The following is a 22,516-nucleotide window of genomic DNA, read 5'->3' as shown; positions in this document are numbered from 1 at the left end:
AATTTCTTGAGTTCTTCAAGGGAATTTAATTGTTGAGCACCATTATCTATAGACACATGTACTCTTACATATTGTGCTATATTATGTAGATTCAGCCATAAATAGTGCTTAATCTTATTAATATAAATGTATGCGATTCCTATAAAATTAATGACACAATTATTAAATTGCTATAGATGGGCATGTATTTGTTTATAAATACCATGCTATATTATGTAGGTCCATCTATATAGTGTTACGAAAATTTCATACATCCAAAAAAGTTAAAGATGCATTGCCAGATGCTTCCTTTGGCCAAAATAAAATTAAAAAAACATTCCCTGTAGATGCTTGTCTTTGAGCACGGTCTTCCCTGTGAACCCTCAAGACACCATACTTTCTCATCAATCTACGTGCCTTTTTTGCACACTTTTATTCTTAATTCTGTTTTTGTTTTCTCTTCTACCTTTAAGTCCTGAATTTGCTTCTTTCCGATATTGTGCTTTTTCCCTTTTGGAAATGTCCTCTTCTTTCTCCCACCATCAAATTGCATCCTCTGAACCAAGAGTGGAGTTAAACCATATGAAGCGTTCCTAGCCATGTGTCACTGTTTTTGCCCTTTGTTGTCAACTGTGCCTATAAAGAACTGATTAGTAATTTTATTGATTAGTTTGGACATTGCCTTCTCATAAAGAGAAATTACCAGCTTCTGAATCTGGCCACTTTTACCATTCATTTTTTTCCATCTCTGGCAAGGAACAAATTTTGGTAATTATTGCATTTGTACTACAAATGTCTGACAAAGAAACTTATGATATGCAGAACCCTGAAAACTTATTGGCATTTTTTAAAATGTCTGAACTGTCCACTGTCAATTAGCACCTCCAAAACTGCGGGGTGGCTCTGCTGTATGTTCTCTCACTGTCACCACCAACACCTACTCCCCACCAGCCCAAATAACATTACCTATATATGCCTTGGAGGTGGCTAGGCAGCCTGTTTGGTCCTATCCACAGAGGTGGAAGAACCCATCAGTGGAAACTTGTAATGAAAACCTGGGCCTTTTTTAGTTTTATTTAGTATCAACTGACTTTGATCAACCAGAAGGGAAATAATTCCTTACTCTCCACTCCAAATATCAGATAAAAAGTCGTACCTTTCCCATCATAGTTAATATGGAAATAAGTATTTTAGTATCTGATACTTTAAAAGTCTGATTCTGTATGAGTTTATCTTATAGTTGAATACACAATACCCACACTACCTTGTCAGAATAGTATGTCCAAGGCATCTATCTTTTGCTTAGAAACCTTCATTTGCTGATATTTCAGAGTGGTATGGGAGTGGTAGTTTTTAAAGTCATGGCAGTATTCTCCTGATTGAAATGTTTTTTAAAATGTCTTGCTAATTGCTGTTCTCATTTTTAAATTATTTTTCCTCAGAAACCCACAATCTGCCAAAGCAACCTCCACTTGCCCTAGCAATGGGACAGGCCACACAATGTCTAGGACTGATGGCTCGATCAGGAATTGGATCCTGCGCATTTGCCACGGTGGAAGACTACCTACATTAGCTATGCATTTCAAGAGCTCACACTTATATTGTGGCATATAGTCAACATGGAAGTAGACCAGCTCTGCTGATTTGAAATTTAGATTTTTTAAATTATGTACTGGGGACAGGTTTTTGTCGCTTTACATTGCTTCCTAGTTTACAGCATGATGCAAATGATTTTCTAACTTAGTGTTAGGAGAAATTATTTTCCATCTTTAACCTCTTAGTTGTCTAAGAGTTAAATATTACTGAATTTCAGACGTTCAAATTGATCATCACAAATCCTTTAAAACAATTACCTAAAAGAAACCAAAAATCCTGCCTTCTTTGTGGGGGAGGGGGGAGAGAGGGGAAGGAAATGGAACAAGTTGTGTTTGTGTTAGCATGTGGGTGATGTAAACTTCAAATTGGGAGATGTTCCGACCCCCACTCCCATATAAGCATTCAATCAGTGTAACTTGCAAAATGCATAAACATCCGACAGTTTGAATTTATAGTGTTGATGGAAGAAATCATTTTTAATGTGTACTGTAAAACTTGAAATACTCAGGAGCTGAGTGAATATGTTTGTTGCTACTTACAATCCCGACCTGTTAGTCCCAGTAGTTTTGTTTTAACATGGTCTTTTTCAACTTTGTTTCCTGTTTAACTACAGATGACTTCTGTTGTAGACTCACAAGTTTAACTGTTGTATTATAACAGTATTACATGTCAACGGTGTGGTTATGACCTTTATTTATATAAAAACCAAATATTTAGTCAATTTACCGTGTCTTAATTTAATCTTTGTTACACCTTCCATTTTTAAGTGCTTAAATGAGTACTATATTGCAATAAAATGTAGTGATATAATTAACCAGCCATTAAAAATTTACTTCTACAGATACAGTGTCAATTGAGTTTATATATTAGGTACTTGCATACTTTTTATGATTAATATGAAAATTAATTAGAGCAATTAAAATTAATGGTTTCTACAATTAATCTGAGTTCTACAACCTAAAACAGCCTTCAGTTTACTGGCATCCCTGGATTAGGGTTAGACCTGATACTGTGGTTGACAAAGGCAACAGGAAATTAACTTCATTATTTTCATATTCATAATATGGCATATGAGACTCACCAGGCAGGCAAATCCCCAGACTGGTTAAAAGTAAACATTTAAAAGCTGTTAGTCAGCTATATTTTGTGCACTGAATCTTTAATAGCAAATTGTCTACAGGCTGCAGTTAGAGACTTTTCTGGAATGTCCATTTCTTCTTTTTGTGCCATTTTTGCCACCCCTCCAACCCATGGAGAGTAGAAGAGGTGCTGTTGCTGGTGTGTGGGTATGGCTTGAATTCAGTTAAATATATTAAAAAGAAAACAATTCCTTAAACCACTTTTTCCTCTAGGATTGCAAGGCACAATTCTACTGCAGAAGAATGAAATGTGGTTGAGTACTTCCTCAAATAGGTTTATGATTTTTATAATGATCCTTTAAAATGATCTATGAATGATTTATTAGATAAATTCTATACATACAAAGTACAGATTCTTCATTTAGCATTGATTTACTTCTTAGTTTTCATCTTTCTGACCATCCACCGTCTTTTAAACCTCTTGGCATTTTGTTTTTTCTGGATTCCTAGAATAGAAAGTTTTGTGCAGTAAGTATATTAGAGAAACATAATTCAAAATTTTTTTTATAATTCTCTATATGAATGTAATTACTAAAACTGGGTGGGTGTATTATACATTAGATGTATATACATACTACATTGACCTGTTTTTCACAAGTAACTTAATATATAAGCCATTATAAGGGGGAAAAGTATAATTATGAACTATCTCCTTCAAAAGAACATTATTCAACATATAAAGCTATTAGAGACAGGAGAATAAAGCTGGATCTTACCCCAAGCATTATTCAAAAACTGGACAGCAGCTCTTTTCACTGGTAACCTCTTGTTGGCAAGAGACAGGAACTTATTTACTAGAAAAGAAAGGTATTTATCATTTCATAGTTTTATTTGCAGTAAAAAGTGAGTGAGAAAAATTGTCCATAAAAAAATTACCAGTAGTCCTGTTGGTTCCTGGCCCATATAATGAATTATGTATGAAGGCTTGTGCTGCTTGTTGCCTTGAGTCTCTCAGATCTTGGTCTTTTAGCCTTACAGCCAAATAGCTTTTATTCTGGCTGTTGATCAATATAAAAGGTTAAATAAGAATTATACATGCTTCTTTTCTTTTTTTTTTTTTTTTTTTCTTCCTGAGACAGAGTCTCACTCTGTCACCCAGGCTGTGCGAGCTCAGCTCACTGCAACCTCTGCCTCCCAGGTTCAAGCAACTTGCCTGCCTCAGCCTCCCGAATAGTGGGATTACAGGCGCCTGCCACCATGCCCAGCTAATTTTTGTATTTTCAGTAGAGACGAGGTTTCACCATGTTGGCCAGGCTGGTCTCAAACTCCTGACCTCGTGATCCACCAGCCTCAGCCTCCCAAAGTGCTGGGATTACAGGCGTGAGCCACCGTACCCGGGCTACATGCTTGCTTTAAAATATTTTTATCATTTGTCTCATAGTGATAAATGAAACTAATTTTGTATATGCACAGATAGGATAAAACTAAATTACAGGACTATAAGAAACAGACTAACATTTATATTTTAGTAGAGCACATGGTGTTGTTTTTCATCAATTGAACAATCAGCATCTCAGATGTATTCAACTGAAGAACTTGTCCCTGGACTTTTGTACTAAAATATACTAAAACCAAAAGTCAAAACATAACGTTAACAGGAAATTGTTCTGATACATGTAGTAAAAGAGAACTGACAGCATGATTTCCAAATCGATTGTACCAAATAAATGTTGCCAAATGAAAAGTCCAACATACTGTGATGAATTCCTCTCATGGTCTTGCACTTTGCTTTACATTTGTTTCTATATTTGATCTTGTGATTTCCAAGTGATGATTTGGACCACCAAGCTACTGAATGCAACTCAAACAAATGCCTGTGGACTTCAAGACAGGTATTACCGAGATCGTCCACAGTATCGGCCAAATTCCAGTAACAGCAATAGCCACTTTCTCTGTGACTTCTGTAGACCATAAGAATAGAAGATAAGGCCATATTGTCAGGGAAATGTTGAATTTTGTGAAAAATGACTCCTTTTGAAGAATTGCCATGATTGGCAAGAGTGGTGAACACCTTTCCATTGGAATAGCTGTCTGCATCGGCACCATGCACCGTAAGGGTTGGTGACTGGAGGAACATTCAGCAGCCAGAAAAATTACACTGCCTCAATAAGTGTAGGCTGGCAAGTTTGAAGTGCTGACAGTAGGCTGCAGTGTATCTTCAAATAAACATCTATCTATTGGGAGAGGTGAAATGAAGTTTTCTCAATAATAAAACCACTAAAAAAAGTTTTTGAACTTAACCTGCAGGACCTGCAAAGACAAAGTGTTCAACTGATCTTTATTTTTTTATGAAAACCGATTTTTTTTTTTGAGACAGGGTCTCACTGTTGCTCAGGCTGTAGTGCAGTGGCACAATCTTGGCTCACTGCAGCCTCGACCTCCTGGGCTCAAGTGATCCTCCCAACCTTGGCCTCTGGAGTAGCTGGGAGTACAGGTGCACACCAGCATGCCCAGCTTACTTTTTTTATTTTGTGTAGAGACTGGGTTTTACCATACTGCCTAGGCTGGTCTTGAAATCCTGGACTCAAGCAATCCACCTGCTTCAGCCTCTCAAAATGCTGGGATTACAAGTGTAAGCCACCGTGCCCAGCCCAAAACTGGTTTTTCCACAGAGACTCCAATCTGAAATTACTACTAATTAAAATATTTTCCCATGTTAGCCAATACTTTTAACTCTCTTAAAGGTCCCCTTCACATCCCAAATGAAACAAAAGACTCATTACCTGACAGACTGTACTTTTTGTACTTTAACTTTCTTGGAGTCATTTCCTTTTTCACAGTCTTCATTTTTCTTTTGCAAATTAACTAAAAAATAGAGTTACATTTTCTAATTAGCATTCACATAAAAATAAATCGGGAAATTTACTGGAGTTCACTTTAAGCATCCATTACGCACCAATGTGGATGCAGTTTTTATTTGTTTGAATACAGGGAATAGGCCCCAGCTAACCTTGGCCAGGCCCATGCTGGCTTTCTAAGGGCCATTCATATTTGACTGGAAACATGTGCAAGTGCACTTGACACTTACATGAGAAGTTAGCTAAATTAGAATAGTCATACCTTCTTTCGCCTTTCCTGGCGATTTCTTGATGCTAAGAGAAAAAAAAAAAACCACTGAGTGGAATGGCAGATAGCAAAGGATACTCAAAACATGTTATATTATTTCATCTGGCTTTACAAGTAAGACACCGCCTTTCATTACCAACACCCTCGATTTCTACTCAGGAGCTCTCATCAGTTTGGAAAGCAACAGTCACTCCCCAGTACACTGCCACCAACTCTGTCATTGGAAGATCTTCACAGTTAAAATCTGAGAGCCTATTAGCAGGCTTCCAAAGCAGCAAAATGCCATGGGCAATGGGATTCAAGTGAAACACTTAAGAACACGTTATAAAGTATTTGAAATATGAAGTGAATGGGAGTAGGCCCGTCTCATTTCATTTGGAGAAATCACAAAGGATTAATTTAATAGTTTAGGCACAGGAGACGGAACAGCCTCAAGCGGGCTGTGGCCCAATGGAGAGAGAAATGTAAATGGACAGAATACAATACAGAAGCATTTGCACAGGAGAAAGGCCACACAAAAGCGGAAGTGATGGGAGGTGGGGGGGCCAAATGAGAAGGTAAAGGTGACACTTGAGCTTGGTTTTTAAAAGATGAAAGCGAATTTGCCACCAAATAGATTTGCTCTTATGTTTAATGTATTCAGGATCTGAGTAACTCTGGTAAAGTTTTTTTTACTGAAAATTTGAGAGCCACTGGCCTAAGCAAAAGGGGGCTAAATTTCTGAATTTTAAGCCTTAAGGGGAGAGAAAGAGGATAGAAAAAAAATATTTAGAAGGCTAAATTTAGTAGGGTTTGACCGATTCCCAAGGACGACCATAGCTTTTCGCTTTAAACCATAAAACACCAAAGATGCTAAATGAAGTGGGGAACAGGGAGGAAGGACAGGTTGGTGGCAGGTAAGGCAAGTATGGGACAAATCGAGTTTTCAGAGCCTGTGGATAAGTGCCTGCTACCCCACTAAATGATTCAAAACACTTTTTATTCACCACCACCTACTCTGCCCTAGTACAATGACAGGCAGTCAACAAAATGTACTGAATGAACACAATGGGATCAGGAATTCAAAAGCTAGCTATGGGAATGAACAAAAATGGTAAAATAAGAAGTGGAACGTCACCTCCGTCTTTCCCACCAAATGCATATACCAAGGTAGCTTTTAAATTTGGGTTCTACAATTCCTTCAGTTATATGGATTCAAATAAATGTACCTGTATATAATTCAAAGATGGGTGTATATAAGCAAGTAATATAAAAAGATCCATTACTTACTTAGTCTGTGAAGCTGTGGTTAACTTCTCTAAAATAGTGTCTGGAAGGAGTTTTCTTTTCTTTTGGAATGAAAACGTTTAAAATTAATAGAAAGTCACGTACATAGTATGTCCGGAGTTGCTTCTGAAGTTACCACTTTTAAGAATGCCATACATCTAGGCAAATAACTGAATTAGGCTGGAAACTGCCCCCACACCTCTAAGCTATGGGAAGATTGGGTCCACAAAACTCCACATTCTCTGAAAGACTTGATGAAAACTGGAAAGGGTGCCTACGGTATTCCAACCCTTAGGTCACTGTTATAAATTGAAAGCAGATAAGTAATGTCCACCTGGAGCCAGTTCTCTGTGTCGAGTACAGCAAAACATACATACACTAAGTCTGCACAGCCCTTACAGTTTACAAATCACCTCATTTAATTCTCACAGCAACCTCTTATTTTCAGTTGGTGGACATTAAAGGAGACGAACTTTTTTTTTTTTTTTGAGACAGGGTCTTGCTCTGTCGCCCAGGCTGGAGCGCAGTGGTGTGATATCGGCTCCCGGCAGCCTCGACATCTCGGGCTCCGCCCACCTCGTCCCCCTCAAGTACTGCCGCGCCCAGCCCGAGCATCTTTCCACCACTGTCAGAGGAAATCTTGGTGACTGTTTCCCCACTCCAATACCCTACCAACCCAAATTATATCCACCATGGGAATTCTCCCTCAGCCGGGTTGTTTTAATAAGACACCTCCTCCCTATCCTCTAACCTTCTGTTCGATGAACAGCTCCTCGCGTCGCTTCCTCTTCTCCTTCAGGAGCGTTTTATCCCTGGGAGGAAGGGTGACAAGTCAGCAAAGGGAAGGACAAGCTGGACGAGAAGGGGCGGTTCTCCCCGCCCGGCTGTGGGCTCCGAACCTGCGCACGGTCTCCCGCACTCGCCGCTCCTCTTCTCTCGCTTCCGCCTGGGCGCTGGCGAAAGTCAGCTCCTCCGGGGCCTCATCGTCAAACTCATCGTCCCCTTCCTCGTCTTCCTCCAGCGGCTCGGCGGCCGCGCCGCTGCTGGGCTGCCCGAGCAACAGCCCGTGCTCCGCCTCCTCCTCCTCCGAGGCCGGCTGGCCCTCGTCCACCATCGCCTCCGCCGACGCCGGGGCGCGAGACGCGCGCGGTCGGAGCTGCACCATGGCCCACGCAGCGCTAGACCGTCTGACCTCTGACCCGGAAGCAGCTACAAGCGAAGTGCAAGCGGACTTTCATCGCCCCCTGCAGGTTCGGAGGGCCTCGGACGGGCGGGGCGCCTGCGCGAAGCGAGGAAGGGCGTGGCCTGTGGGCAGTGGGCGTGTTTCTTCCCACGTGGCCGGCGGAGGCCGCCGTGGAGCCGGATGGACCCCACGGAAAATGCTCTGCCGGCGAAAGCGGCTGGCAATGGAGTTGGTTTCAAGGCAGGGAAGAGCCATCGCGCTGCCTTCCTCGGCTGGGATGGCGAGACAGGGCTGGCACGACTCACTCTGTCCGGTGCTCAGAAAACCGGTAACCGCGGGCCCGAGGCGCTGCTCGCTGCCGTTTTTTGGCCTTGGGTTCCGTCGAGTGGATCCAGCTTGTCAGTGTTTGTGTAGATTTGGCTGCGTTCGCTCCGCACTTCGGAGGAGGTGGCGTTTCATGGGAAGAAATGCGCTCTAGTAGATGGCCGCCGTGGCCAGTCAGCCCTGCTGTCACCGACGAAGACGCGGGCCACAGACCTGCACTCTAAAGAAACCTGCACAGACGTGACCCGCGCTCTCGGCCTTCCCAGCTCCGCGGCCGCAGCGACGCCGGTGAGGATGTCGGCCCTGTGGGAGCGGCACCCTTCCTGGTGCGGGGCCCCAACCCACGACCTGGAACAGCAGCTGGCCCGTGGCAAATGCTGAGCACATCTCCTGAAAGAATGGCTTCGCCGGTCCCTAGAGAATGCACCCGAGTTTTGTGGTATATACACATACGTACTCTTTTTTTTCCAAGTATATTTTTTGGCAAACATGGCCCTTTGTGATCGCCGTGTTTCTCTCCTCCCATCCATTATACAATACTAAATGATTCGTCATTCTTTGAACAAATCAAACTGTGTCACACCTGCCATGCATTTGTACCGACCGTGCCTTCCCTCTACTGCCGCAGCCCCCCAGGCAGAAGCCTTTTTATACTTCAAAAATTCCCACCCAGGCAAATTTCAAGCACCTTACCCCCTACCCCTTCCCACTCTGCCTATCTCTAATTGCGCTGGTGTGAACCCGCACAACTGTCTACGTCGTTTCTGCACTGCGTAACAGCTTATATGACAGTTGCTCCAGCCATTCTGTGAACTCCTGAGGGGAAGGGCCAGGTTTTGCTAGTCATTTTATTTCTAATGTCTATCATCTGGTAGATGTTTAATAAATGCTAAGTTGAATAATTCTATCTCACACATATGTTGTATTTTTAATTCTCCTTTCATGTCTTCTGTTTTAGAAGCAATTCCCAATTTAAAAACAACAAAACCAAATAGGAAGAAAAATGATAAAACTTAAGAACAAAAAAAAAAAAAAAAAAAAAAAAAAGCTGCCGAACCAGAGGTTCAGTATGAAAGGAATTGCAAAGAACAGTTTCGAAATCCCTAGGCCTTAGTCAGATAGAAATTACAAATCAAAAATATAATCAGACTCCCTGAGACACTGTGCTAACACTAGGAAAATGAATAAAGTTAACATGGAGCAGCCCAGGAACAAACTTCTTGTAAGTGCATGATGGTATTTTATGTGCAAAACTGCTTTATAAGTACTATAAGACTATTACAGGTATTACCAGTGCCCTCAGTGTAAACTCCTCGGCCCACCCATGTAAAGTGTAAATCGAGCCCTCAGGGTCCCTGACTGGTTCTCCAGCCGCCCCATAGGCTATGGGCATCCCCGTTCCCCACACAAAGGACCACTGGGATTTATTAAAGGTTACGTCTTGCAATGCAGTACAAAGTTTTATACGACAGTGTCTTGTTGCCTGTTTCTACAAAAGCCAAGGCTGTAAGATTAAATGCAATTTTGCAAGGGGCTGAGGTGATGCAGTCCAAGTATGTAATCACTTCAGGGGGCCATATGTGACTTTCATACTCTGTTGATAATGGCCATGCCTCCCAGTCAGGCCGGTGACACTTGCTGGACAGCAGGCATGCCAAGGCCCCTAAGCACTGAGTTATCTGGTAAAGGTTAAGGAAAAAGCCGTATTCTTACTACTTTACTCCAAGGTAGTAAAGTGTATGGAAGATGTACCTGACAGAAATAACTTAAGCATCCCGAGAATGACCCTGTATGGCAGATGCATCTGACAGCAATAACTTAAGAAATGAGGGTTGCCACGTGGAGGTTGCTGAGGGGAAGGTGCTGAGTGAAAGTGCTATGTAAACTGCATGCTTTTTATAAGTGGTTGCAGTTCTGTCCAGTCCGCGGCCACTGGACCACCCTGTAAGGTTCCCCAAATAAACCCTATGTTTCCTTCACTAGCTCCAGGTCTCTTCTTTGGCCTCTTGAACCTGGTGCCATCCCGACTGAAGTTAACAGAGGTCTGGCCCAACATAAGGGCATCATTTTTTAAAGTCCCATGGAAAAAACTCCCAGCAGAGTTCAGCATCTGGGAACAGTTGGCAGGCCCCACAGGAACCATATGCTTCTGCATTTATGATGTTGAGAAACACTTCACTGTTGACGCTCCCCCCGTCTAAGGGAGCCAGAGCTCAATTTTAGGCAGCTGTGTTTATCCTGGGGGTCCGCATATTTGCATCGTTCTTTATTCTCATCGTGATGTTCTACCTTGTTGGTACTGTTCTCTTGCTTCTTTGCATGAGTTCCTGTTGTGAGCTGCCCCTTGTTCACTGAGGTAATGTAGCCAAACAAGGTTAAAAAGCCCCCAGTAAGCCGGGCGCGGTGGCTCATGCCTGTAATCTCAGCACTTTGGGAGGCGGAGGCGGGCGGATCACCTGAGGTCGGGAATTTAAGACCAGCCTGACCAACATGGAGAAACCTCATCTCTACTAAAAATACAAAATTAGCTGGGTGTGGTGGCGCATGCCTATAATCCCAGCTACTCAGGAGGCTGAGGCAGGAGACTCTCTTGAACCGGGGGGCAGGGGTGGAGATTGCTGTGAGCCGAGATCACCCCATTGCACTCCAGCCTGGGCAACAAGAGTGAAACTTTGTCTCAAAAAAAAAAAAAAAAAAAAAGTCCCCAATAAAGCCATATCCCGTGTAACGTCTTTATACAATAAGTTACCTACTGTAGAGTGTGATTTTATTTTCCGTTAAACTTGTGCAAAAATCAGAATTAAATAGTAGGGTTTTTACCCTTTGACTTCTACTTTGCCCAAATAACAAAAATATAATCAGGATAACTATATTTTTTTAGACAATAATTTACAAAATTTTTCCCTCCCATTAACCAACCATACACATCAAAGGTATCTTACGTTTCAGTTCAAACCAAATAATATGAATTAACTTTCCAGTTCTGTGACTTCTGAATGTGGGTGCTCTTTGCTACTTCTAGACCCCCATCACTTATCAACAGGTTGGATTCCAGCGAGGGAATCAGAGGCTATTTTTAGATTGTTCAATATTCAGCTCACCACCCATAAGACCATTTCTCCTCTGCGTGTGGCCTAGTTCTTAGATATACTGTAATTTCTTTCTTCCCCAGGACACTTAAGAAACAGTTTCATTTTCATGACGGGCGAGGGCCTCAGGAAGAGTCGTTCCACAGGGTCCCTGGAAATGAAACCTGAAAGAGAAGAAGCAAATACAGCAGTTTTGAACTACAGGTTAGCAAAATGAATGCCCTACTTCAGCAAGCACTTATTTCTGAAGTAATACCCGAAGTAAAACCCAAATTCTCATAAAGATGGTATTATGAATTTTTATGCCCACTTCTTTCAACTAGTTTCTAACAACTCTACTTATAACACTTCACTATGGGCTGGCCTCTGTGACTGGGGGAACTTTGAGAAGCAAATGTCTAGAATTTATGTGCCATAAAGAAGAATTTTATTTCAAGGCGTAAGAGACATGATTACAAAGTGTATTCTGTTTGTTTTTTTCAAATCCTGAGAACCTGTGCAAGTAAAGTGTATTTTGGGACTGTACTGCCAAACTCATTGAAATTGTAAGTATAAAATATACATGTATGTGTGTTATATATGTATTTTATATGCATATATGTTTTATGTGTATCTATATATAAAACACATGTGTTTGGCATGTTATATATATACACAATACATACTTTTTCGTGTATATATGTGTGTGTGTGTATATATATACATAAAACATTACAGCAGCATTCACAGGTAGTACTGAGGACAAGAGAAAAAAATACTCATGCATTATCTGACCACTGGGATCTCAGCTAAGTCAACGAGCCTCTCAAACCACCTGTTGAACTTTCTGACGAGCCTCTGAGGTGTAGTTAGAAAAAAGAGAAAGAGGAAGGAGAAAAAAGAAGAAAAATCATGGACTTTTGTTTCAAAAAAACTATGAATAAGAAGCAAAAGCAGGACTTCCTCGTGCATTATTAAAAGAAAACCAGTTGAGCACAATTAAAAATGGAAAAGGCATTTCCTCAATGCAACTCATTTATATTATTTATTATTGATAAAATACAAATAGTGACTGCCTTAGCCCTCAAATGCTGTGTTCTATCAACAGAGTGCCACTTAATGGACAGCCCAGACTACACGGCATCTCCAGTCAGTCTGCCCCCTGCCACGTGCTGAGCACTGACTTCCAGAAATTTCCAGGCCAGTATGTGGTTATCCAGGAATTACTGCCAGGCATGGGGAGCGTTTAGGGAATTCCCAGATCCTCAATTTCCATCTCTTCTCTTTCTTAAGTGATTTCAAGTGCCCCTTTCCACATTCACCCTTCTTCCGCCTTACAAAAGCAAGCTGGACCCCTCACCCATCCCAAATTTTACAATGATACCTCATCCCCGAGTGTGAAATAGAGGGAGTGTGAAACATATGGAGTGCCAAATAGAGGGATGTCTGGAATACTGGTGTAGATCTGACATCTTCATATGTAAGTAGGATGGTTTCATTCTTGCTTTCAATAAAGTTGAAAGAGGGTCGGAAAGGATTTTCAGTGAATAGATTGCTAAGTATGATACAAAATTACTCTGTGTATTTTGGCATATAACTTGGAAAGTGGTCCAAAATTGGAGTGGCAAGGCTATACCAAAATTTCTTTCATGGCTGGGCATAGTGACTCATGCCTAGAATCCCAGCACTTTGGGAGGCTGAGGCAGGAGGGTCACTTGAGGCTAGGAGTTCGAGACCAGCCTAGGCAACATGGCAAGACCCCGTCTCTACAAAAAGGTAACAGTAAAAACAACCATGCGTGGTGACACGAGCTTGTAGTCCCAGCAACTCAGGAAGCTGAGGCGAGAGGATCACTTGAGCCAGGAGTTTGAAGCTGCAGTGAGCTATGATTATACCACTGTACAGACTCCAGCCTGGATGACAGAGGGAGCCCCCATCTCTTAAAAAAAATAATTCCCTCGTGCCCAGCGTTTAGGTGGTCCAGGTCTTTCAGTACTTACATCTATAAAAAACGAACACTGAGGATTACAATTGACACTGAAAAAGTAAAATTTAGCTTGGCTGGTCAAAATCTGCCCAGCGATTCTTTGGATCGGAATAAAAGACATGGGTAAAGCCAGCTGCCAAGTTAATAGGAAACAATATATTTTCCCCTAGGATAAGCTGCAAAGTGCCTTAATTCCATTGAGTGACTACTGCTTTTGGATTTTGTTCCTTAATATTATAAACTATTGGAAACTTTGCTATTTGAAATTATAGCAGTAAAGAATGAAATATTCCTCTAGCCTTGAGGATCTAAGTCACTTTGATACTGAGAAGCAGCCTGGATTTCCAACCCAGGTGCAGAGCTTCAGATAAGGGATTTCTGGACACAATATTCCACATTGATCTAAACTTTGTATTATAGTTTCTGGGGAAGTGGGACCCTGGCCTACTTTGCCAGCCAGACATGATGTTGACCCCTGTACACTGTACAGCCCTGCTAGTTGCTTGAATCTATCAAAAACTACTTCATTCAAATTTCACTTAAACTCCACCCTCCCCCCAAATTGCTTTAATAACTCTACCTTTCCCTTGTTGGGAAACACTTCTCAGTTCTACGGGGGTCCGGTCTCACTCATTGCATTAAATCAATAAATCTGATCTTGACAGAATACCGGTTTGTTTATGGTGACTACAGGAGGATTGCGCTAGAACAGGAGGAACTGTCTCCTTCCAACAATATGTAACACTCAGCCATAGAAACATGGACCAATTCAAAGTTTATGCCCCATTCATCTATTAAGGACGTATTTCCAGGCCGGGAGCAGTGGCTCACGCCTGTAATCCCAGCACTTCGGGAGAGCGAGGTGGGCGAATCACTTGAGGTCAGGAGTTTGAGACCAGCCTGGCCAACATGGTGAAACCCTGTCTCTACTAAAAATACAAAAATTAGCTGGGCGTGGTGGCAGGCACCTGTGATCCCAGCTACTCAGGAGGCTGAGGCAGAAGAATCGCTTGAATCCGGGAGGCGGAGGTTGCAGTGAGGTGAGACTGCAGCCCACACTCCAGCCTGGGTAACAAGAGCAAAACTCCATCTCAAAGAAAAAAAAAAAAATCCAGTAAAATTTTACTTGTTTGGAATTATTAATCTACACTTATATATATTTTTTGTTTTTACAATTATGCACTGCAGATTACTATAGTGATAATTCTATCTAGAAGATGTTTTAGTAAAGCATTTTTTAACATTTTAAGGAAATTGAAAAAATTAAATAATTCATATGATATTTTGCTGTAGAAGTATAATAGGTAGTCAGTAAAAGATTTTCTTTCTCTTTTTTTTTTTTTTTTTTAAGACAGAGTCTCACTGTGTCACCCAGGCCAGAGTGCAGTGGCACGATCTCGGCTCACTGCAACTTCTGCCTCCCAGGCTCAAGGGATTCTCCCACCTCAGCCTCCCAAGTAGCTGGGATTACAGATGTGGACCACCACGCCTGGCTAATTTTTGTATTTTTAGTAGAGATGGGGTTTTGCCATGTTGGCCAGGCTGGTCCTGAACTACTGGCCTCAAGTGATCCTCCAGCCTCAGCCTCCCAAAGTGCTGGGATTACAGGCATGAGCCATTGTACCTGGCCAGTAAAAGATTTTCATGCATAAAAATATATTACATTAGTATAAATTCTGTAGTAGTGATAGAATGGAAATACAAGTTCAAAGAGAAAAGAAAAAATGCGAAGTTTCCAATTGTTAAGGAAGGGCCTGTATATTTATTTTGTAAATGGATGGTGGTGTGTACCAGATAGTTATAACATTCAGATTGGACTGGATACATTTTAAACCATGATATGGTAGTTTTTATTTTAAAATGTCAGTGTTTCGGCCAGGCACAGTGGCTCACGCCTGTAATTCCAGCACTTGTGGGAGCTTGAGCTAGGCAGATTGCCTGATGTCAGTAGTTTGAGACCAGCCTGGGCAATGTGGTGAAAACCCATCTCTACTAAAAGAAAATACAAAAAATTAGCTGGGTGTGGTGGCACATGCCTGTAGTCCTAGCTACTTGGGAGGCTGAGGCAGGAGAATCGCTTGAACCAGGGAGGCGGAGGTTGCAGTGAGTCAAGATCGTGCCACTGCAGTCCAGCCTGGGCAACAGAGCCAGACTCTGTCTCAAAAATAAATAAATAAATAAATAAAATGGCAGTGTTTCCAATGCACTTGGAATCACATCTCCAACTACAATATATTTGATTTAAAAAACCTTAGATGTCAACTTTTAAAATGTGAAAGGCATACATGAACAATGTTTGAAAGCCTCTTTTCTAGCACATCTGTGCACTTTGCCTGCCCCCACCAGTTGTCGGACAACCAAGACTACAGTGTTAGTTCCACATCTGCTCACGCCACTTGTATTGGTTAATGTAATCATCTTGCTGAATTTAAAATTATGTAATAAACTGCAAAAATAGAGCTGTTAAGAGAGTTATTTCTAGGAAAACTAGTTGAATGCTTGGGAAAGACATACTGAGTCACTAAATATAATTTGGTTAAATTAGGTGTAGGTGTAAAAGATGAGGGAAGACTGCTTCACATGTTTCTTTTCCTAAGTTCTTGCTCTCCTTTAAAAGAAAAAAAAAAAAACAGACAAATATCAAAAACCAGAAGTTGTAATCCAGTGTTTGCCAAGGTTTCTTGATAAGAATTACCTGGGTCATTTGCTAACTACACAGATAAACAGGCATCTCCCCCAAGAAATTCTGATTCAGGAAGTCTAGGTTGGGGCCTTGGGATCTGATTTTCCTGGTTGTCTGTTTTGTTTTGTAAAATAAGGGCTGGAGTCATTCGTATCTTCAGGGATATTTGGGGAACACGAGGAAGATTATGGATACGATTTATGCAAGAAAGGTGAGCTCCAATCAGCAGATGCCTACAAAAGGGATTTAGCAAAAGGCCTTTAGCTCTAGTCCAAAAAAAAAAAAAAAAAAAAAAAGCAGGCCAAGTGTGATGGCTCACGCCTGTAATCCCAGCACTTTGGGAGGCCAAGGCAGGTGGATCTCTTGAGGCCAGGAGTTTGAGACCTGTCTGACCAACATGGGGAAATCCTGTCTCTACTAAAAATACAAAAATTAGCCAGGTGTGGTGGTGCACGCCTATAATTGCAGCTACTCAGGAGGCTTAGGTGGAAGGATTGCTTGAGCCCAGAAGACAAAGTTTCTAGTAAACCGAGATTTCGCCACTGCACTCCAGCCTGGGCAACAGAGCAAGACTCTGTCTTAAAACAAACAAACAAAGAAAACAAACAAAAAGCAAATGAAGGTAGATTTATGCTTTATATCAAAATGTTTAAAGTATGTATGTGTCCTTTTCTATTAGTCTTGTTTTCAGTGGCTTTTTGAATGAACAGACCAACTAAGCCCTGACTGCATGGACTAGGAGGGCTTCCCTACCCGCCCTTGACAGCGCAGCCAGGGAGAGCACTAGACTTCCCTAACACACACGGTCAACTATCCCTTCAAAGCAGTGACCTCTTCACACGCTAGATAGGTAACTATATAACCACAACGATCTATAAAACTCTTCTACCTAACAATTCCTTAGACTTCTAAACTCCACCAGCAGGTAGCTTGGGTGTCTTCCCTCCCCAGAGCCCCCAACTCCATTACTTTACTGCTCGCCTTTCCTGGGACTTCCTCACTCCACTCCAGCCACACTGAGGGGCCTCTGCTCCAGGTGGTCCCAGTGTCTGAAAAGCTCTTATCCCAGATCACGTCTTCGGCTGCCTCCTTCACCTCCTTCAAGTCTTTGCTCCAATCTCTTCTTAATGAGGTTTGTGCATCTTTGCTTTGTGCAGTCTCTTAGCACCTGCTCACGTGCTGTAGAATGTGTACCTTATGTTCACTGCTTACCTGTCTGCCTCCACCACTAGAATATAATCTTTCCTTGGTAGATATTTGTTTTGTGTTACTGATATATCCTATCCTAAGCACTTAGAACAGTGTCTGATACATAGTGGATACTTATAAATATTTGTGGACTTTAATTAAATTCCAACATTTAGAGAAATTTAAAGATCAACAGGGCACAACATAGTGCTACAGGGCACAGTGGGCCAAAGGTGCTTTGAAGGCCCCAGCCACCAGCTCCCTGCAGCGACAGTCCCATTTTCGCCTCAGCGAATGTACAAATCCTACAAGCCAAGGCCCCCTAGGGTTGAGTAACAGTCAAAACACTGAGGTTTAAATTCAAAAATGCCTAGGGTTTGTTGGAATAGTCAGGGTTTATCAGAAATCATCCAATATAAGCATCGGACATGGGGAAAACGACAAAACCAAAACTGGAACTAATTAACACCTTGAAAATATAAATACATTCCTGTGGGAGGAGAATTCTATGCCTTTGTCTCTAGATTAGAACTGGGGCAAAGAATCTGAACAACTTGTGTAAGGCCTAAGGTGTCCTGTGAGATCCAAATCCTTATTAAAATATAGGCAGCATTCTAGCTGCCTATTTAGGTAACAAAGAAAATCAGGTTAAAAGTAGCAGAGAACATTATTCCATTTTTTTTTTTCTCCTCAACCTAGAGCAGGGGTTAGAAAACTTTTTCTGTAAAGGGCCACACAGGACATATTTTAGGCTTTGCAGACCAGCCAGTCTCTGTTGCAACTATTCATCTCTGTCATCCTAGTGCAAAAGCAGCCACACACAATATACAAACACATGGCCACAGCTGTGTTCCAATGAAACCTTATTTACAGATACAGGTGGTGGGCAAATTTGGCCCACAGGCAGTAGTTTGCTGACCCCTGACCTAGGGTAAAGTTCAACCAAAATCTGTTAAGCATGAGATATACAATTCTGCCATTGTTAAGCTCTGTGTTTAAACAGTCCTCTCAATTGCTCCAGGGTTGGTTTCTGCCTTTGAAAAATTGAGTAGGATGAGATGACTATCACCAGCATTTCTTCTAAATGTCAGCTTTGATGATGCCAAGAAAAAAGCATTGCTGGCTTCATTGATAAGTTACTCCTTCATTGATGAGATGACAGTTCTTGTGATCAGTCTGGTTGATAAGTAGCTTGTCAAATTGATAAGAATTTCTAACTAGCAAGTAGCCTGTTTGTTAGAGACAATCATAGGTTTTCAAGACAATATGAAGCTGAAGAATTCTGGCTGAAGTAGCAGCCGAAACAGGTCTGTGGTTTTACGAGGCTTGACTTGTGCAATGATATGTATTACATGCCAAGAATCTCTCCTGAACTGGCAGGAAAAACCACCAAGTTCAGTTTCTTTCACGTGAAGACAGCCACTATATCCGAGGGATGCTGGGCCCCTGCTGCTCAGTCCATGGCATGGGAGGTGGGGGCCAACTCTAAACTTGGGTTGTGGAAATACTCCAGTTTAATTTTCTTCTTTTTCTCTATCTGCATTTTCTTGCTTTTCTACAATGACGATTTGTTTTAATTCTTTATAATAATTAGAGATGAGATGGAGATCAAATGACTGAAAAGAAACCATATTAGAAGAACCAAACTGGGGACATAGCTCATGTCCTGCTTCACAAAGTTTATCCTGTCCCACTCTTCGAGTTTTCTGATGGTCTTTCAAACAGACAGGAGGCTTGAGCTGCCTAGCTCTGGTATTACTACTCTTAGTCATGCTAAGTGGCCCAGCTGCTCCACATAGGTGCCACAACACAAATCAGACGGAGGCTCAATGTGCATTTTTCAGGAGATAAGTTAGAAGATCATTTAACTTTTTATCTAACAGCTTTATTGAGATTTGATTCACATATAATCCACCTATTTCAAATATATAATTCAGTGGCTTTTAGTGTATTCACAGAATTATACAACCATCACCACAATCAACTTTAGAGCATTTTTGACAACCTCAAAGAAACTTGTTCTCATTAGCACCCACTCCCAATTCCTCCCTACTCCCAGCCAAAACAACTACTCATCTACCTTCTCTCTACTGATCTGCCTATTCTAGATATTTCGTATAAATGAAGTCATACCATATGTGGTCTTTTTATGACTGGCTTCTTTCACTTAGCATAACATTTTCAAAGGTCATCCATGTAGTAGCATATATGGATACCTCATTCTTTTTATGGCTAAAATATAGTCCATTGTACAAACATACCAAATTTTATTTATTCATCCTTCAGTCAATGGATGTTTGGGTTGTTTCTACTTTTTCCGTGAACAAGTTGCTATGAACATTTGTGTACAAATTTTTGTGTAGATGTATGATTTCATTTCTAGGACTATATACCAAGGAGTAGAATTGTTAGATCATATAGTAACCCTATATTTAAATGCCACATTGTTTTCTAAAATGACTGCACCATTGTACATTCTCATCAGCCATGTATGAGGGTTCCAATTTCTTCACCAACACTTGTGATTTTCCTTTATCTTAAAAATTATAGCCACGCTTGTGGCTGTGAAGTGGTATCTCATTGTGGTTTTATGATATTGAACATCATTTCAATATGCTTATTGGCCATGTGTATATATTTGGAGAAATGTCTTTTCAAATATTTTGACCTGGTTTTTAATTGGATTGTCTTTTCATTATTTATAGTTGTAAGAGTTCTTTATATATCCTGGATACAAATCCCTTATCAAATATCAAATATTAGACTTACAAATATTTTCTCCGATTCTATGGGTTGTCTTTTTACTTAATCGATGGTACCCATTGGAATACAGAAGTTTTAAATTTTGATAAAGTCCAATTTATCCATTTTTCTTATGTTACTTGCTCTTTTGGTGTCATATCTAAGAAAGCTTTAACCCAAGGTTACAAAGATTTACTCCTACATTTTCTTTTGATATTTTATACTTTTAGCTCTTACATTTAGGTCTATGATCCATTTTGGGTTATTTTTTGTAATGGTGTGACAGAGGGGTCCAAGCTTATTCTTTTGCATGTGGGTATCCAGCACTATTTCTTGAAAAAGACTGTATTTCATCAAATTGTCTTGCCACTCTTTTCAAAAATCAATTGACCATGAATGTGAGGTTTGTTTTATTGTTCTGTTTTGTTTTGTTTTTTACTGGACTCTCAATTCTACTCCACTGATTCTATATATCTATCCTATGCCAGTGCCACACTGTCTTGATTACTGCAACTTTGTAGTAAGTTTTTTTTTTTTTTTTTTTTTTGAGACGGAGTTTTGCTCTTGTTGCCCAGGCTGGAGTGCAATGGCGCAATCTCAGCTCACTGCAACCTCCCCCTCCCAAGTTCAAGCGATTCTCCTGCCTCAGCCTCCCAAGTAGCTGGGATTACAGGCATGTGCCACCATGCCTAGCTAATATATAGTAAGTTTTGAAATTGGGAAGTATGAGTTCTCCAACTTAATTTTTCATTTTGTTTTGGCTATTTTGGGTCCCTTGCATTTTCATATGAATTTTAGATTAATCTTTTCAATTAATTGCTGTAAAAAGCCGGTTGTGATTTTGATAGGGACTGAGTTGATTGAGCCCATAGATCAATTTGGGGAGCATTGCCATCTTAATCATATTAAGTTGTCCAATCCAATCCATGAACATTGGATATGTTTCCATTCATTTAGGCCTTCCTTATTTCTTTCAATAATGTTCTGTAGTTTTCAAAGTATAAGTTTTGCATAGGAGGCAATTTTTTTTTAAGGCTATCTTCTTAGTTCCTACTACTCAACACACAAATGAAGAACTATGGATCAAGAACACAGGCTGTAGCTGATCAAAAAGACACATGGAAAAGAAGAGGCCCAGAGCCAGTTCACTCACCTGAGAAGGGGCCTACTGAAGTGTCTGTGGCCCCTTTTCTTTTTTCTTTTTTTTTTTAAATCCCAGCAAAGACTCTGAAGAGTGGTTCCTATCCTGGCTGCACACTGGAATCACCTAGGAAGCTTATCAAAATGATGATGTCTGGGCTGCAACTCAGAGCAATGACATCGAAATTTCATGAGGGGGCACCCAGGCATCAGTATTTTTAAAATATGCAGCCAAGGTTGGAAACTGTTGATTAAAGTAATGACAAAATGCTTCAATGAAGTTTTCTATTTTATTCATTTATATTAATTTACTACTTATTTATATTCTAACTTATTCAAAAGGAATTAACTAGATGGACAAGAATTAGAGGTAAAGGCAAAAAAAATTTGGGGTGAGAAAAAAGACAGAACAAGGGTGAAGAAATAAAACAGACCCAGGAATAAGACTAAAAATGCATACTATGACAATCTACACTTCCCACCCAAACTTGGGAAGCCGGATCAGTGTCATAATATGGCCACAGATACAAATAACCTTGGCAATTAGACCAAAGGGCAATCTGCCAGGTGGCCTCCCACTGAGAACGGCAGGTGATGAGGTTCTGCAAGGGCGTCTCCCAGGCTTACTTGCGGAGCATTTGGGTAACCTACAACTAAAGGCCATCACTAAGTCTAGCTTAAAAATGTAAGGGAAAGCAAAGCCTAAGGAATCAAAGAAGAGCTTTCAAAATGTGAACAAACAAAAGTCCCACGGCAAATTTCGCGTACAATGACAGAGCTCCCCTACCTTAGTCTACAGTGAATGATTTTGTTCTTCCATAAAAGCAACTGCAGATCAAACAAAAAAACACAAACCCTATGTCTTTTTTAAAAATTAGAGGAGTAAGTCAACTATGTTTAGATGACCATGTCTGTACCTGCCTCCCACATCTCCCTCTCCCATCACGGTATCCCAGTACCTGAATCTGTTCGTAGCTGGGGTGGTCTCCGTGTTAAATTCAGCCACTGGCACGCCCCTGGCAGCCACCTGGGGGGCAAACATGGCTGCTGGGTACACCACAGAGGAAGTGCCCACCTACAAGGCAAGCACATGGAGATGGACAAATGGCCAGACGATGAGGAGAAGGAACATTTTTTCAGAAAACCTTACACACA

General features: G+C 41.1%; 3 protein-coding genes across 21 annotated transcripts in view; 1 reads left to right on the top strand and 2 right to left on the bottom strand.

The window, feature by feature from the left end:
- The window catches only part of RANBP9 (RAN binding protein 9), a 92,010-nt gene extending 89,595 nt beyond the window's left edge, over positions 1–2,415 (top strand). The window contains exon 14 of the mRNA XM_054490103.2: positions 1,422–2,415. Coding sequence (XP_054346078.2) covers positions 1,422–1,552 — 131 coding nt within the window. The 3' untranslated portion in view covers positions 1,553–2,415. The remainder of the gene's footprint in view (positions 1–1,421) is intronic.
- A 603-nt stretch (positions 2,416–3,018) lies between these two features.
- Positions 3,019–9,056, bottom strand: NOL7 (nucleolar protein 7). Its single transcript, XM_054490127.2, has 8 exons — positions 7,946–9,056; positions 7,798–7,858; positions 7,050–7,108; positions 5,775–5,806; positions 5,438–5,519; positions 3,591–3,712; positions 3,431–3,508; positions 3,019–3,160 (listed from the first exon to the last, which is right to left on the bottom strand). Exons 1-8 carry the CDS (start codon positions 8,209–8,211, stop codon positions 3,087–3,089), a joined length of 774 nt encoding a protein of 257 aa, XP_054346102.1. The 5' UTR covers positions 8,212–9,056; the 3' UTR covers positions 3,019–3,086.
- A 2,242-nt stretch (positions 9,057–11,298) lies between these two features.
- Positions 11,299–22,516, bottom strand: part of SIRT5 (sirtuin 5) — a 37,841-nt gene continuing 26,623 nt past the window's right edge. For 12 of the 19 annotated variants that reach the window (XM_054490106.2, XM_054490123.2, XM_054490110.2 and 9 more), the window contains 2 exons: positions 22,321–22,436; positions 11,299–11,806 (listed from right to left, as the gene is read on the bottom strand). In XM_054490106.2, the coding sequence (XP_054346081.1) occupies positions 11,731–11,806; positions 22,321–22,436 (192 nt within the window). In that variant the 3' untranslated portion in view covers positions 11,299–11,730. Of the gene's footprint in view, positions 11,807–20,424; positions 22,437–22,516 lie in introns of those variants that run through there. The other 7 variants (XM_063665826.1, XM_054490115.1, XM_054490124.1 and 4 more) reach the window with 3 other exon arrangements.

The sequence above is a fragment of the Pongo pygmaeus genome, chromosome 5 (assembly GCF_028885625.2).
Source record: "Pongo pygmaeus isolate AG05252 chromosome 5, NHGRI_mPonPyg2-v2.0_pri, whole genome shotgun sequence".
Classification (NCBI taxonomy): Eukaryota; Metazoa; Chordata; class Mammalia; order Primates; family Hominidae; genus Pongo; species Pongo pygmaeus.
This window is presented reverse-complemented; position numbering and strand designations above follow the sequence as displayed.

Coding starts and splice junctions, on each gene's coding strand:
- NOL7 (XM_054490127.2), bottom strand. CDS start 8,211: ATGGTGCAGCTCCGACCGCGCGCGTCTCGCGCCCCGGCGTCGGCGGAG. Junction 7,859..7,945: donor GTGCGGGAGACCGTGCGCAG/GTTCGGAGCCCA, acceptor CCTTCCTCCCAG/GGATAAAACGCTCCTGAAGG. Junction 5,807..7,049: donor ACCACAGCTTCACAGACTAA/GTAAGTAATGGA, acceptor TTTTTCTCTTAG/CATCAAGAAATCGCCAGGAA.